Source organism: Camelus bactrianus, chromosome 14, assembly GCF_048773025.1.
Source record: "Camelus bactrianus isolate YW-2024 breed Bactrian camel chromosome 14, ASM4877302v1, whole genome shotgun sequence".
Taxonomy (NCBI): Eukaryota; Metazoa; Chordata; class Mammalia; order Artiodactyla; family Camelidae; genus Camelus; species Camelus bactrianus.
Genome location: NC_133552.1, coordinates 17,493,547 through 17,508,659, shown reverse-complemented (window position 1 = coordinate 17,508,659; position 15,113 = coordinate 17,493,547). Strand labels below are relative to the sequence as shown.

General features: G+C 38.6%; 1 protein-coding gene and 1 pseudogene across 1 annotated transcript in view; both read right to left on the bottom strand.

Moving 5' to 3' along the window:
- CPB2 (carboxypeptidase B2) overlaps positions 1–15,113 on the bottom strand; it is a 34,641-nt gene that overhangs the window by 7,654 nt on the left and 11,874 nt on the right. Inside the window, exons 2-8 of the mRNA XM_010951391.3 lie at positions 14,521–14,596; positions 12,839–12,963; positions 11,245–11,353; positions 7,774–7,875; positions 5,324–5,428; positions 3,203–3,313; positions 1,141–1,234 (exon numbers count right to left, since the gene is read on the bottom strand). Coding sequence (XP_010949693.1) covers positions 1,141–1,234; positions 3,203–3,313; positions 5,324–5,428; positions 7,774–7,875; positions 11,245–11,353; positions 12,839–12,963; positions 14,521–14,596 — 722 coding nt within the window. The remainder of the gene's footprint in view (positions 1–1,140; positions 1,235–3,202; positions 3,314–5,323; positions 5,429–7,773; positions 7,876–11,244; positions 11,354–12,838; positions 12,964–14,520; positions 14,597–15,113) is intronic.
- LOC123615848 (U2 spliceosomal RNA) lies at positions 1,678–1,857 on the bottom strand (annotated as a pseudogene).

Sequence of the window (15,113 nt, the reverse complement as noted above, 5' to 3'; positions counted from 1 at the left end):
TTATGGCAGCCCTCTCAGACTAAGATACCCCTCCCATATTCCCATCTTAACATACACACACACACACACACACACACACACACACACACACACACACACACAATTTTAATACAGAGGATGGGTAAAATGAACATAAAATGAATAAGAAGGCTTGATCCATTACTTCCTGTTAATAAGTGAAGTATTCTTTTAGATTCTCTACAAAGTATAAAGGCACATTCTAGTTGCAGGGTCAAGGAAGAGATAAGATTTAATTCTTCTTTCTCATTATCTTGCCCACATAGTACTGAAGAGACACTCAGGCACTTAGCCAAAAAAAAAAAAGAGAGAGAGAGTTCCTTACTGTTACTTTTAGTTTTATTTAAAACTCTCTCTTGTCTATACGCTTGTTTTTGACTCTGGTGATATATATAAGAATACAGCACCAGGCCTGATTGGGGCCTGAAATATTTCTTGATGGCAATAACAGAAGATATTTTGACTACTGGGCTATTCCAATTTGGTAACATTGCTTTCACCATGAAAAACGTTAAGTAATATAGAGAACGAACTCACACCTTCCTCCATCTCCCTGAAAGCAGACAATATTCCTGAGTGCCTAAATCAATATTCACTGAGAACCTTAACTCACTCAAATCAAAGAACAAGGAACTCCCATTGTAGTAGACATAAGTTTCTCTTTATGATATTCATGAAAGAACTGAAGACAGTGAATAGTGAACACAAAAGAAAATGTTTCCAAACACTATAGAAGTAAATATTTTCCTGTGCAATTGAAAAGGAGAGCTACCCACCCAACCTTAGTCTTTGATATCCTAATAATGAATGTTATCTGTTTATGAAAGTAGGAAATTTAGCAGTCACTTCCTTATGATTCTAGGGAATCGATCCTTATGATTCGAATTTTAGAATTTTGAAGCTAGAAGGGAGCTTAAAGAACTGGTCCACCTTAAGAGCGTGTAAGGGTGATTTGCTTATTTTAGTCAACTTTCATAGCATTATGTTTAACCAAAAATTTATTGTATGAATTGTTTCCTGATTCAGGTAGGCCTCCCCTCTAATTAGCTCGAATTAACAGGTATTTATGAATATCACCTTTTAAATGAAGACAAATTGCTCAAAATAAAGCAAACAACCTACCACACCAGTGTTTGGAAGCAAAGTTCCTGTTCAGGTCTGTTCCGATGCAAGAATTATTTTCATGGAAAGAACGGTTCTTTCTCCACATTCGATTCTAAATAAACAAAACACAGGTAACCAGGGCGGTCATGTCTGCAGTTCACAAAAGATGTGACTTATAAAGCCTAAGTGGACAGCATTGTGTTTCTCTCCTGCAGCTCCGTGGCTTCACCCTGTAACTGTCCTCACAGCACCTTTGCACCACCCCTGTTCTGTCCAGGTCTCAGCCGGGTTCACTCAAACTATTTTAGTTTGAACCACATGAAATGGTATTTGATGAGTTTTGACTCAACAAAATTTTTTTCATTTGGTTTTGCTAGGCTGATTGTTGGCCTTCTTGTTTGGTTTTGTTTCCTTTAAATTAGTTTTAGGCATTGTCATTTTGAGTTCCTTCTAAGAAAAGTAAAATAACTTTGTGTTTCAACTCAAATTAAAACTATATCATGAGTTCCTTTTTTTAATTGACATGTACTTGACATATAACATTGTGTAAACTTAAGGTGTTCAACATGTTGATTTGATACATTTATATATTATAATATGATTGCCATTGTATTTTTCAACTCCCTGCTCCAAAAGTCCATTTACTATATTGTCCTTGGATAGAGGATGTATCAGATATTAAAATGATAAGAACAGATACTACACTGGATCTTAGCCAAAAGGCCGAGAAGCGATTGAGATAACTTTTTCATCAATCTCCTTCACCATTCCCATCTCTTCTGCTTAAATTCCCGTCTACATAAAATAATTCCTTATGTTTCTCATCACTGCAATTATTCTCATTCCCCTTAGTGTTTGTATGTGCTATTCAAGTAAGTTTTTCTGGACCTTATATGTTCAACTATGTTTTTATGTGCTTCTCATTAAATTTTAAAAATTACTGCACTTCATATTGCTTGAGTAATTTTACATGAATCATGATGAAAGATTACCAACAGTAATGGTTCCCAGTACTATAGATGAGACTGACCATGATACTCATACTATGTTTGTTCATGACTAAGTTAAAGGGTACTAAGTCTTAAATTTGCACATTGGTTAGAATGCAATTTTGTTACAATGCAAGTTCAGTTAGAATGCTGTTCTAATTCTTGCAATTTATGATTTTACAAATCAAAGTGCCATTCAAATAATTCCTAGTAAGAATGAATGGATGTAGGCACTGTGCATCAAATGGTAGCTAACATCACAAAGAGAGATACAACTAGATATTATGCACCTTCTGTTGGGAGAACACACTATCACAGTGAAGTAGTCTTGCCAAAAAAGTCAAATCTGCGTCTGATTAAGCTTCTAGAATCCAAATATCAAGTTTTAGAAAATACAGAGGACAAAGGAGCATGTTAAACTGCAACATGGCAATGCAAGAAGGAAACCCAGACAACGAGCAACTCTTTTCTTCAATGAAAAAAACTACAAGGAAATAGAGAAAAAGAGATGGAGAGAGAGTTTATGGATTACAATAGAAATAAAAGGTATCAACCAATCATGACATATTAGTCTTATTTGGATTCTGAACCGAAGAAATAAACTTTTTTAAAAAGTTAGGATACAATTGGAAATTTAAATACTAATTGGAAAGTTTATGATATTTAGTAATTATTGTTCATTTTAAAGTATAATTGTACTGTGATTATTTTTTAAGACCCCTTTTAGAGATGCATCCTGAAATATTTATTGATGAAATGACAAGGTGTCTGAGATTTGCTCCAAAATAATATAGGTAAGGTAGAAGTGGGGCGGGGATATAGATGATAAAAAGATCGGCCATGAGTTGACTGGCTGTATGATAGGTAGAGTTTACCATATAATTTACCATACAATTACCATATAATTATTTACCATGTAATTTACCATATAATTATTCCCACTTATGCATGATTGAACATTTCCATAATGAATTTTTAAAAATTTTTGTAATAAAACTATTATGCCAGGATACAGGATTCTATAAGTAATTCAGCCTGTGTATACTATATCCCCAAAAGGGGCATGTTTTGTTTTCTTTTCCTTCACCTACCTTTTTCCATGTGTAGTCATAACCGTCCACATTAACCACTGGCATAACATAGAAATCCATATGCCTCAGAAGGTTGGTATACACCTTCTCTTTCTCGTAGAACTGAGTTACCTACAGTTTAAACCAAGTATGTTTAATAATGTATCTTTTAAACTCTTATAAATTTTGTTTCTTTTTATAAGTTGAGATATAATTGACATACAATTTTATATAGTTGACCCTTGAGTAACAGGGGTTTGAACTGTGTGGATCCACTTGTATGGAGATGTTTTTCAATAGTATATACTACAGTACTACACGAACTGTAGTTCATCGAATCCACGCAAGCAGAACCATGGATATGGAGGGCTGACTATAAAGCTATGTGTGGATTTTCAAGTGTATGGAGGGTGGGCTCCCCTAACCCTTGCATTGTTCAAGGGTCAGCTGTGTTAGTTTCAGGTATATAACATAATGATTCAATATTTGTGTATATTGTGAAGTTATAATCTTGTTAACATCCATGTACTTAACTTCCACTAAATTTAGTCTATTTCTTTTCTTTAAAAAAATATTTGGCATGTCTAGATTTTCAGATTTAACTTTCAGGAAAAAAATATTAATTCCTTGAAAAGTCTGAACTTAAGGTAATATGCCGCCAAGTGGTGGTAAATGCCTTGGACATGGGACAGGTGGTAAAGTGCATGCTTAGCTTGCGCAAGGTCCTGGGTTCAATCCCCAGTACTTCCTCTAAAAAACAAACAAACAAACAAACAAACCTAATTACCCCCCCCATTAAAAATTTTAAAAATTTTATTGTTTATGCTGACTTGGGCTACAAAAATCAGCCTCACAGTGTTGGGGCAAAATACTCGACTATGAGCTTTTTGAGCTACATTTTGTTTCCCATTGTATTTCCACAGTCTGGAACCTCATAGGCAATTCATAAATATTTGTGAAATCAAAAATTTCATCTTACAAAGATTGAGCAAGTGGGTGTGGGGGGGTTACATGCAATAGGAGGGAAGACGTGTCAGGGTAGGAGGGACAGCAATTAGGGACAACTTGACTGATATGAATTAGAGTCAATATGAATTGGACTTTCTTTCCTGTCCTTTTCAGGTTCAGAACTAGAATGAAAAATGAATGTTCCTTCCCTCTTGCTTTGCATGCTGCTCTCTCCACTAACTGCTGCTCCCTTCATTGTCTAAAATGAATAAAACTACCCAGTTTGGGGAAGGTTCCAGATCATTGAATAACTGGGCTGTGCTTAGGGTCTGGTGGTAGGAACTTTTCAGTAGGCTCACGGATACTGTAGCTCCATTGGTGGGGGAGAGGAGATGGTAAGGCAAACAAAGGTAGGTAGAAATGTATTTTTCTACATACAAAGACATTTGCGTTGATACAGAGACAGCAATAACCATTATCAGAAGGACACATATTTCAAGTTATTTTTCCAGTGGCAATGGCTCTTTGTATAAATCAGTGTAGAGAACATATATGCCCATTTCACAGGATCTGAAGCATAATTTTTTTTACTGTTTTCATTTATTATAGAGGTTTATAGTCATTATAATATTTACTTTTATGACATACTCTTTGTCTTATATATGAATGTTTATATGCCAAGGCCTTCTTCAAGGACAAAATTCCCTATTATACATGGAAAAGTATAATCTGCTTTGTCGTGTTGTACTTTATGGTAAGTCTCCAAGGGCTGAATATGGCAAAGGATATCTGGATAATTCAAACCAAAAGAAAAAGAAATTAATTGGAACTCACCTTAGATAATTGCTTCAGTTCCTCCCTTCACTTTGTAAACATAATACAAGTGCATATGTTTCTTAATTATGTTCCAGTGTTTAGCCTCAGCCAGAAATTTGGAAAGGATAAGGCAGACAATCTTCAGGGTGATCTAAATGCTTAAAGTCATGGTTCTCAAACTTATTATGTGTAAAAGTCAGCTGGGAAGCTTGTGAAAATTGCAGATTCCCAAGACTCACCTCCAGAGATTTTAGGTCGAGAATTCCAGGATGTGAGCTGGGAACACACATATTTACTAAACAGGCCACTTGATTCTGACACAGGTGGTCCTGGATCACATGCAGAGAAACTCTGGCTTAAGAGAATGTGAATACTCACGTAGCCTATGAACCACAAGCAGAAAGCAGGAGAGATCCATTCTCTGGCATGGATTCCACAGTCAATCCACATGGCATTTTTGGTCCTTTGTTCTTTTCTAGAAACCTGCGCACAGAAAACCAAAAAATAAGAAGAAGCTTCACGATAATAACGTGCTATAAATAGTGCTTCTATTTAATCCTTTTAGAAAATCTATTAGACGTGCATTATTCTCTGCGTGTCTTTGAGAATTCTCAAGGGAAATGAAAAGCTGGTGTGATTAAAGGATACTAGCTAAGGTCACAGAGCTGGTGAGAGTCGGTACTGCGGTCTGAAGCCAGGACTCTTGATTTAAACTCGTTTTATTCCCCTACAATTACCTGGTGATACCAGAGCTGCATGAGGAAGTGTAGCGGTAAAGACCAGAGAACTAGGGCTTCGGTCCATGTTGTCACACTCCAGTTAGAACTAAGCGGCTATGTGCTGGATAGGCGGCTTTCTGGGGGAGGTAGGCAACAGAGAAAGGCTTGGGAGAGGAAAGCCAGTGATGCCCGAGATAAGCTTGGATTTCTTCATCATTTCCCCAGGGTGCACACTTTTATTGTGCAGATTATTTCCCTATTTGACACAGAAATAAGCACACATCTAACCTCACACAAATTCGCACCAACAGATCTGGGGACAGAGGCCTCGTTCTGATTTACAATATGGGGGGGGGCAGTGTAAGCTGCCAACTTTCTGGAATAAGAACTCCCAGCCTTTCCTCAGTGATAGCCTTTGATGTCTTTAGAAGAGTTCTCTGAACAAAATGAATCACAGTTTTTTCAAAATTAGAGCACAATTTTAGAGCATGGAGAATGGAGAAGAGTGCTGCAAAATCAAACAACTATGTGGGGCTGGAACTCCAAAACAAGAAAAAGAGAGTTAGATTCTGAAATTGCCACCTACACCACTCAGGAAGGTTTCTTCTTAACTAACCTGGAGCTAGTGATATTTCAACGAGAAGGCAAGTGAGAACATCAAATGGCATTGGCCACAAAGGGTCTAGTTGGACAAAGAGGAGAATTACCTGGCTGATTTAATCTACTCAATTTAAAAGAAAATCCTGAGTTGTCCAGACTAGCTGCCTTACTCAGCCTTCTGTCTAGCTGTGTTCCGCAAACTCTCTTGGTACCTGTCCTGAGACTGGAAGGATGGAGGAACCCCAGGGACTCACATGATGTGCATATCCTTGACTGAGTAAGATCGGGACTAATGCACGCAGGAAGCATGGTTTTCCCACATGTACACCTAGGTCGCAGAAACACAAGTTCCAAAGAATACACACAGCACGGCTGAAGGCAACTGTCGTAGGTGGGTATGCCACGATTACATGGATCCAGTCTGATTAACCATCTCAGCTGCCAAGAGGACCCAGTGTTTCCTATGTCTGCCTTGAGTTTACCCTGCAAATTCTTGTCAGATTGAACAGATTAAAACCCAGAAACCCTGACTCAAAATTTTATCTTTGGATGATCAAAGAGGCTTACCTATCACAATTAAGATAATGTTGGAAAAATATGTGTAAATGTATTATATATACTAAATCAAATGTATTTTTCCAATGATTAAACTTTTCCAGGGCTTCTTTTTATTTTGTTTGAAAAATTTGGGGGAGAAAAGAGTGGTAAAAAAACAGAACTGCAGAATTAGAAATTAACATACAAGAATTAGTTTAGTTTCATGGCTCCCAATATTCTTTCTGTAGCCAAATTCACTGACTTTATTAAAGCCAATTGATTCAACTGAAAATAAATAACCAAACAGATGGTGGTTGAAGAAGCTATCATATCAGTCCTACCGCCAAGGATCTCAGCATTGCCCTAGTTCCTATCCTCCTGGGTTTCATTGTTAAACTCTTCCTTTAGTTCCAAAAATTGTATCAATGTCCATATTCGTCCAATACCAGATTCCTCTCTCTCTTTTTCTTTCATTTTTTCTTTCTTTCTTTCTTTCTTTCTTTCTTTCTTTCTTTCTTTCTTTCTTTCTTTCTTTCTTTCTTTCTTTCTTTCTTTCTTTCTTTTATTTTTTTTTTGCTAAGTAAGCCAATCAGAGGTGGTGGTGGCGACGTAAATAAAATAAGAATTTAAAAAGTAAACCAGACCACTGCCCTCATTTTGTGAAGGTAGGCATTGAAGCCCAGGAAGGTTAAATGGCTTATCTATGTCACATAAACAGACACAGAGTTGATTCTAAAATGGAGGTAATTACTCTTACACCAACGCTGCATTGGTAAAGGGGAAAAAAATTAAAGGTAATAGCCAATCCCTAAATAGCTGGATATTAAAGTTGAGGAACACTTGTCTCCAGAAGTTAAATTAAAATCAAAAACGAAAACAAACAAAAAAAAAAATCGAAGTAATAACAAGGATTGCTGGAGAAATAACATATTCCCCAAAGTTGAAAGATCAACAGCTCTTCCTACAACATACCTTTAAAACATAAAGTGGATACTTCTCATATGAGGATCCAATGTGGATTTTTTCAATCATATCAGGATACCGCTCACTTATAACTTCTATCCAAGAATAGATCTATCAAAACAGAAACCAGCAGTCAGTCTCAGGGCAAATTCAGAGCATCTCTCTGATCAAAGGAAACAGACACTTTCTTTGAGGGAAGGAGATCCCTCTAAAACCTTTGTGTGTGGAAAGAACGAGGAGCTAAAACACTGGGGACAGGGTGTTTCTTCCATTGCTTAGGAAAATCGATGAAATTAAAGTTTTTTTAAAGTATCAAGGTTTAGAGAAAGTGGAAAAGTACTAAGAAACTTATGAAGTAGGAACAGTTAGTCTTTAAAGCATGGCTTCTTAAGTTATTTTCAAAGGCTTGTCACAATGAATCCCTGCTCTGTGTATGAAATCCTCTTTACCATTCATTCAAGAGTTCATTTTTATATGAGGTTTTTTTTTTAATATTCACTTTTCAAGAGTAACCTAAGGAAGCCCTGGGCACTGTCTTTGAACAAGGTAAATGGAGGTGTCATTATTTCACACTTACAGTGAGATCTGTGAAATGATCAGAGACAAAATGGAAGACAATCTGGAGAAAAAAGAATTCTCTTCTACCCTGGGAAGTAGTTTGATTCTGGACCTCTCTTCCAGGTAGGAGTCTAGTGGTTTCTGATCCTATCAAGATTCCAGTGGAAGGAAAAAAACAAATAAAAAATTCTAAGCCTGACTTTAGGCTGGTGTCCACTTCGAAGCCGGTGTTGAGTGATGGAACCTGGTCATGTTTTGATGTAGACCAGCTTCTCAAGGGCCATATTTCAACTCTGACACCTTCTGCAATGGGAGTAACCAATCCTTGGCCTGATTTCTGGGAACTTTTTTAGAGGTAGTTTCAAATAGCAATCCTAGCTGAGGGGAATTGGAGCATCATTTACCTTTGGATCCTCTCAAAGTGCCATAACTAGGGTGAGTGGTATGTGCGAGAACTTGTCCTGTGCTGGGAACTGAGATGCTCCTGGGAGGCCTTTGTGTCCCAAGCACCCCTGAGGTCAGCGTCTGAGGTGCTGGAAATCTTTCCTCATTGGGCCCCTGTTTACCGTCATTCTTCTAAGGCATGAATATATCTGAGAGAACTACTACATCAAACTATTTTATGTTATGGCATTGATGGTTCAGTAGACGTCCTCCAGCAGCAGAGGATGTGCTATATAAAGGCAGCTCTTTATATGACCTTTATTCACAATCTAATCTGAGGTAATGAAGGTCACATCCTTTGAATAACTCTCTTCTTTTGCCATTTGTTTTAAGAGGTGTATTTTGGCTGTTTGTTTTTCTCCCTACAGTGGTTTACTTAAAATTTGAGAATCAATGACAAAAGAAACCCCGCTTGACCCCCAGGTGAACTTGGGGGGAGGGCTGAAGGAGAGATCAGCGGTGGAGGGGAAGAAAGGGCTTGGCAGAATTTCCTGAGAGCAAGACTGTCATGGTTCCCACAAACCTCTTAGAAAGGACTGGGGATGGGAGGGAGGAGAGGTGCAAACTACTTTCTGGAATGTCATTGTTATGAGCTGAATTGTGTCCCTCCCCCATTCATATGCTGAAGCCCTAATCCCCAATACCTTAGAATGTGACTGTATTTGGAGATAGAGCCTTTAAAGAGGGAATTAAGTTAAAATGAGGCTGTTAGTGTGGGCTCTAATCCAACCCAACTGGTGTCTTTATAAGAAATGGAGATAGACTGGGATTTCAAAATTGTAGAATAGATAAACAAGATTATACTGTATAGCACAGGGAAATATACACAAAACGTTATGGTAGCTCACAGAGAAAAAAATGTGACAATGAGTGTGTATATGTCCATGTATGACTGAAAAATTGTGCTGAACATTGGAATTTGACATAACATTGTAAAATGATTATAAATCAATAAAAAATGTTAAAAAAAAAAAAAAAAGAAGTGGAGATTAGGACAGAGAAAGGCCAAGGATGTGCACACACAGAAAAGGCCACGTGAGGACTGAGCGAGGAGGCAGCCATCTACAAGTCAAGGAGGGACACCTCAGAAGAAACCAACCCTGCTCACACCTTGAACTTGGACTTCCAGCCCCCAGAACTGTGAGTGAATAAACTTCTGTTGTTTAAGCCACTCAGTATGTGGCATTTTGTTATGGCAAGCTAATACTTTTTTTCCTCCCATGTCTTTCCAACTCTTTCATGGGAAAGAAAAAAATAACCTTTCAAACAAAATAGTTAAACTATACCAGAAAAATATTTTAAAATACTTCTATTTAAAGCACTCTGCTCTCCCCACCAAACCCAACACAGCAGCGACATAGTTTCCTTTTCCATTTTGCAAGTCGTGCCTACCCACTCAACCCTGGGCCTCAAGTTTGTATATGCAGGACTGCAGGACTGATGAGGGAGGTGGTCCAGGTGGAACAGACTAAGGCAAGACAGGAGAGAGAAAGGAGGGGGCCGCAATTTTAAGATCCCTGACAACCAGCGAGGCACATTGATTCTAGGAGCAGACTGAATTCTGATTTAACTAACTGGAAAGGAACAGATGCTTTTGAAGATTAAATAGAAAATTGATTCTTATTACTTAAGTCTTAGACGTCTTAAATATGGATGGGGACCTTAATAGTTTCTGGGCACCTAGCCAAAGATGATAAAAATGCTTATATTAAGGAATATAGCAGCATACTCCTATGAAAAAAATAAACGGTATCAGGGGATTTGTACCACTTGGAGTGCATTATATTGAAAAGAAAGTGCTCCGGGGGTTTACCCTCTCAACTAACAAATATGGGGAAACGGCTCCTGCAGTATGATGTGAAAGCTTACTTCATTCAACTAAACAGCAATATCTTGCTTACATTCCTTCTAGACAAACTGGAACCTAGAAGGGTCAATAGAAAAAAATCAATTTCTTAAAAATTAAAACAAGGCATTATTATTTTTTAAGGCATTATTATTATTGTTACCATTTTAAATAGGTTCCTTTTATAAGTGAACTTTATACTACATATAAGTGAATAAATCCCTTTCATTCAGTGAGATAATGTGGTGACTATTCAATAAGGGTACAATCAGGATAATGGTCTGAGGAGACATTATTAATTGGACTATTAATTTATTTGTGGCAGTTTCAATAAAAAGACACCATTTTTAATTTCCTGCTGTTCCTTAGCATGTTACACCTAGCAGTTTGAGATACTCTTAGCTGTGGACAAATATCCTGCTCAGGGGCAATTTACCAAAAATGATGCAGTCTTCCCTGGCAGGATGTCTACAAAAGGATGAATTACCCCTGGTAATCAACCCAATTGTGATTTTGTGATTTTTTTTTCACCCTCTTCCACCCATTAGGATTCTTTAATAATTTCTCATGGCTGAAATGGTAACACTCGTTAAATGAAAATGGTAATTTCGGAGAGAAACGCAACAGCTTACCTCATTTAGTGAGTGATAGTGTTCATAGTAGGAGGAGGAGGCCCGGGGGTTGAGCGTGTCCTTGGTCGTCTGCTGCTGGATAAGATCTTCCACATTTTCCAACAAGACACTGGGTGATGAAACAGAGGGTGAGCTGGTTTCCAAACAAGGCCCTGAGTTTCCCACATGGCCGATCGCAGGCACGACAGGTGAGCATGGGGGTAAATCACTAAGAAATCTAACAAGGCGAAGTTCATCAGGGTGAAAACACCACCAGCTAGTGTCACGGGAAGCCGAAACTCACATACCCCGCGGGCTGGAAAGAGTGGGTCCTAGTGATACGTTTTTCAGGGCCTCCAAAATCTCATCCTTTCCCCACCATTATCAACATTTCTCAACTGTGACTCGTTAGTGTCTTTTATGTGAACATGTAGGTTAATGAACAACTTTCTTTAATCCAGAGTAACATTGTATTTTTCTGTTTTCAGCTGAGGACGGAGGAGAAGCAGAAAGCTTTTTCTTTTTGTTTTCCCTTGTGACAACCATTGGCCTATATCATATGTTCTGCATGGTCAAATCTCTAGAAAAATAAGAGCACAGGAAAAGGGAAAGAATGGGAAAGTGATCTCATTTAATTTCTCTTGAAAAGTGCCACAGAGTTAACCAGGCAAACATTTTAATTAAGGCAGAGTTGAGCCATTCTGTCACCTGGGGTGAAAGATTTGAAAGTTGGTGGTCATTTTAATAAAGCTTTCTTTATTTTTATTTAGGCCAATAGTAAAAGTCTGATAAAAGTCAAGGCTTTCACATCAGAAAGGTCTGAGTTTGACTCCCAGCTCTGCCTTGTCTGGCCTGTTGAACTTGAGAAATTCCTTTGTAAGTTTGAAAAATGGTTTCATCTGCATCATGAGGTTAGTATCTACCTCACAGGGTTAAATAAAGATTAAATGACACAATGTATGGAAAGGCTCAGCACTGTTCCTGGAAAGCAGTAAACACCAGCAACATGTTATTAATAATAAACATAGTGTATTATCCAAAGGTCTCCCACTGATACACAGAAGAGAGCATGGCCCCCAGGAAATTCTAGGGCGGCAGGAGGACACTGGCCCTTGGGCAATGGATACAGAAAGGAGACGCTGGACAGCAGACCCCAAAAGGAAGAAGGTGTGGACGCTGAACAGAAATCGCCCCGATACAATTTTTAATTTACAGCCAGACATTCCAGAATGTTTACTGACCTTGTGAAGGAAGCAAAATCCCTTGTAGCTGCTGCTTTTTCAAGAGATACCACAAAGCCTACAAAAGGGAATGACAGTTTTGCTCCCCAAGTCCAGGCAGACAGAGCAGAGGAACTCTAAGAAGGAAGGGTCTGGGGTATTGTAAGGGGCTCCACAGTCCTTTTCAGATAAGGGACTGAGGTCATGAGAAGTTAAACCACCTGTCCAAGGTCACAGAACTAGCCACCTGGGCTTCATCGTCAGTGCACTACAGAGATTTCCACGTTGCCATGTTTAACACGTTTATTTTTCCAGGAAGCAATTATACCATCCACTAGCAACCTGCATCATAGTCACTTATAATAGCTACTCGGTGAATAGGGAGTGATGCCTACCTGAATAGAATTCTGCTCTCATTTAAATGGGCTTTCACATTGCTTACATCAGACGCATTCACAAAAAAATGGACTTCTTTCTTCTTCGCAATAAATTCAGCTGTTACTGGCTGCCAGAGAACAATCTGTGGTTGCAAGGGGGAAAATGGATAAAACAAAACAGTTGTTCACGGCATTCTCATCTGCAGCTAAAGCCATAAAAGGGTGTCTATACGGGAAATAAAAAAGACATTTCCAGATCACTGATCCCTCTTCACACATGTGGTAATGTAAATGTTTATTTAGTGTAAACGCTATTCATTTTAGTCTCCTCTGTAACCCCAGTTGCTGAAGAGCCTGGAACATCGAGGTACTCCACATATTTGGTGAGACAATGAACTAACGAATGAATGTGTGAATGAATATATTAAAGGCCCAACTGTCAAACTAGGAGTGTATGTTGAATGTTTAAAGAAAAATGAAAGTTTATCTAGAAAGAACGTTGATTCAATGTTGTTTTTCTTTAATAAAAATTCCATACCCTTGATACAATGATTATGTTGGTGTTCCTTTTCTTTCAACTAACTAATGGCCTTTCGGTGATGCCTGCCCATAATATTTACATTTTTTTTTTCTAGTTCACGGTACTTTTCCAAAGCACATTCACACTCCTTGCCTTTGATCATTGTAACAACACTTTCACATAGATGAGGCATGTGTGATTATTTTTATGGTGCAGATGGAAATAAAGGCTCGAAGCTACATTGTCTAAAATCACACACCAAGAAGTGGCAGAGGAAGAGCTAGATTCTGACTTTCTGGCAGTAGTTCCTCTGTCCATGGTGTGGTGGCTGTGAGAGTGCACAGGTCAGCTCTTCCGTGGGGAGAGGTTTGTTGACTGACCTTCCCAGCTGCTGCCCGTCTTGATCCACCACAGGCTGAAGCTGTGCTCCTCCAGGGCTGCAGACAGCCAGTGACTGAGCACTGCAGTGCATTCCTGCTAGGTAAGGGTTTCCTCTGACAGGTGACTTTGGCTTAAGGTCGTATCATGGCCTAGTCAAACTGTCATTGGAACTGCCCTGCTGTCTAGAGGTTGTCCATGCACAGCCCTCCTTTCTGCCCAGGTGTCAGAGCTTCCCGATGGCATGAGGATGCTCCCTGCCACCTCCAGCTCCCTCCTCTTCATCCTTCACAAGCATCCCCCTCAACCAGTCTCTCACACCTCTAGTCTGGTTTTGACTTCCGCTTCTCGGAGAACCCTAACCCAATGAACATGGAGCTGTTAATTTTCTATCATGATATTTTGTTACTCTTAGCAGTTTTCTACATTCTGGGGAATTGGGTCCCAGGCATGAAAATTTGCATATATTTTCTTTTGTGGTTTTGATGCTTACTCCTTGGTTAAGAACTATTAACTTTTAAGCAAAGTTCTGTTGGACTTCTGTTATTGTAGTATCTTTGTTAATTCACACTTTCAATCCCAAGATACTATTACGCAATTGACTGAAAAGCCAGTAGCACAAATGAAGAAAGTTTGATTTTGGGAACCAGCAAAATCTTGTGATTATAGAAAGGAGGAGAAGGCTCCAAGAGCAGCGATTTATTCCAGCTATGCATAAGTGAGAGGGTACACGGGAGAGAATGTGACACACCAGACTTGTATAAAATAAAAACAAGATGAAGATAAATGAGGGAGAAATTACCTCATATGTTGTAGTAAGATTCTGCAGAATCTGAACTTGCCTAGAGGTTCTAGGAAGTGCCGATAACACCTGGCCACTGGGGAAAAAATAAAACAGGATATTGATGTTACATAAAAAGTGAAAATGAGATAAATTATACCGGGAGGGGCTTCTAGGTAATTGTAAAAGGGAAACAAAATTTAACTGTTGAAAGGAAAAAGAAGCTCACCACAAAGTGTTACAAAGATTATCTTGTCATTTGTGACAACATGGATGGACCTAGAGGGTGTTATGCTAAGTGAAATAAATCAGATGGAGATAGACAAGACCGTATGATTTCACTCATATGTGGAACATAAGAATCGAACAGGGAGGGTGGGTGTGTATAGCTCAGTGGTAGAGTGTATTAGCATGCACAAGGTCCTGCGGTCAATTTCTAGTACCTCCATTAACAAACAAGCAAACCAATGAACACACCAAACCAAACCAAAACAAACATCTAGATACAAAGAACAAAGTAGTAGTTACCAGAGGGGAGGGGAGGGGAGGGCGAAATGGGTAAAGGAGGTCAACCGTATGATGACAGATGAAAAATAAATTTTTGGTGGTGAGCA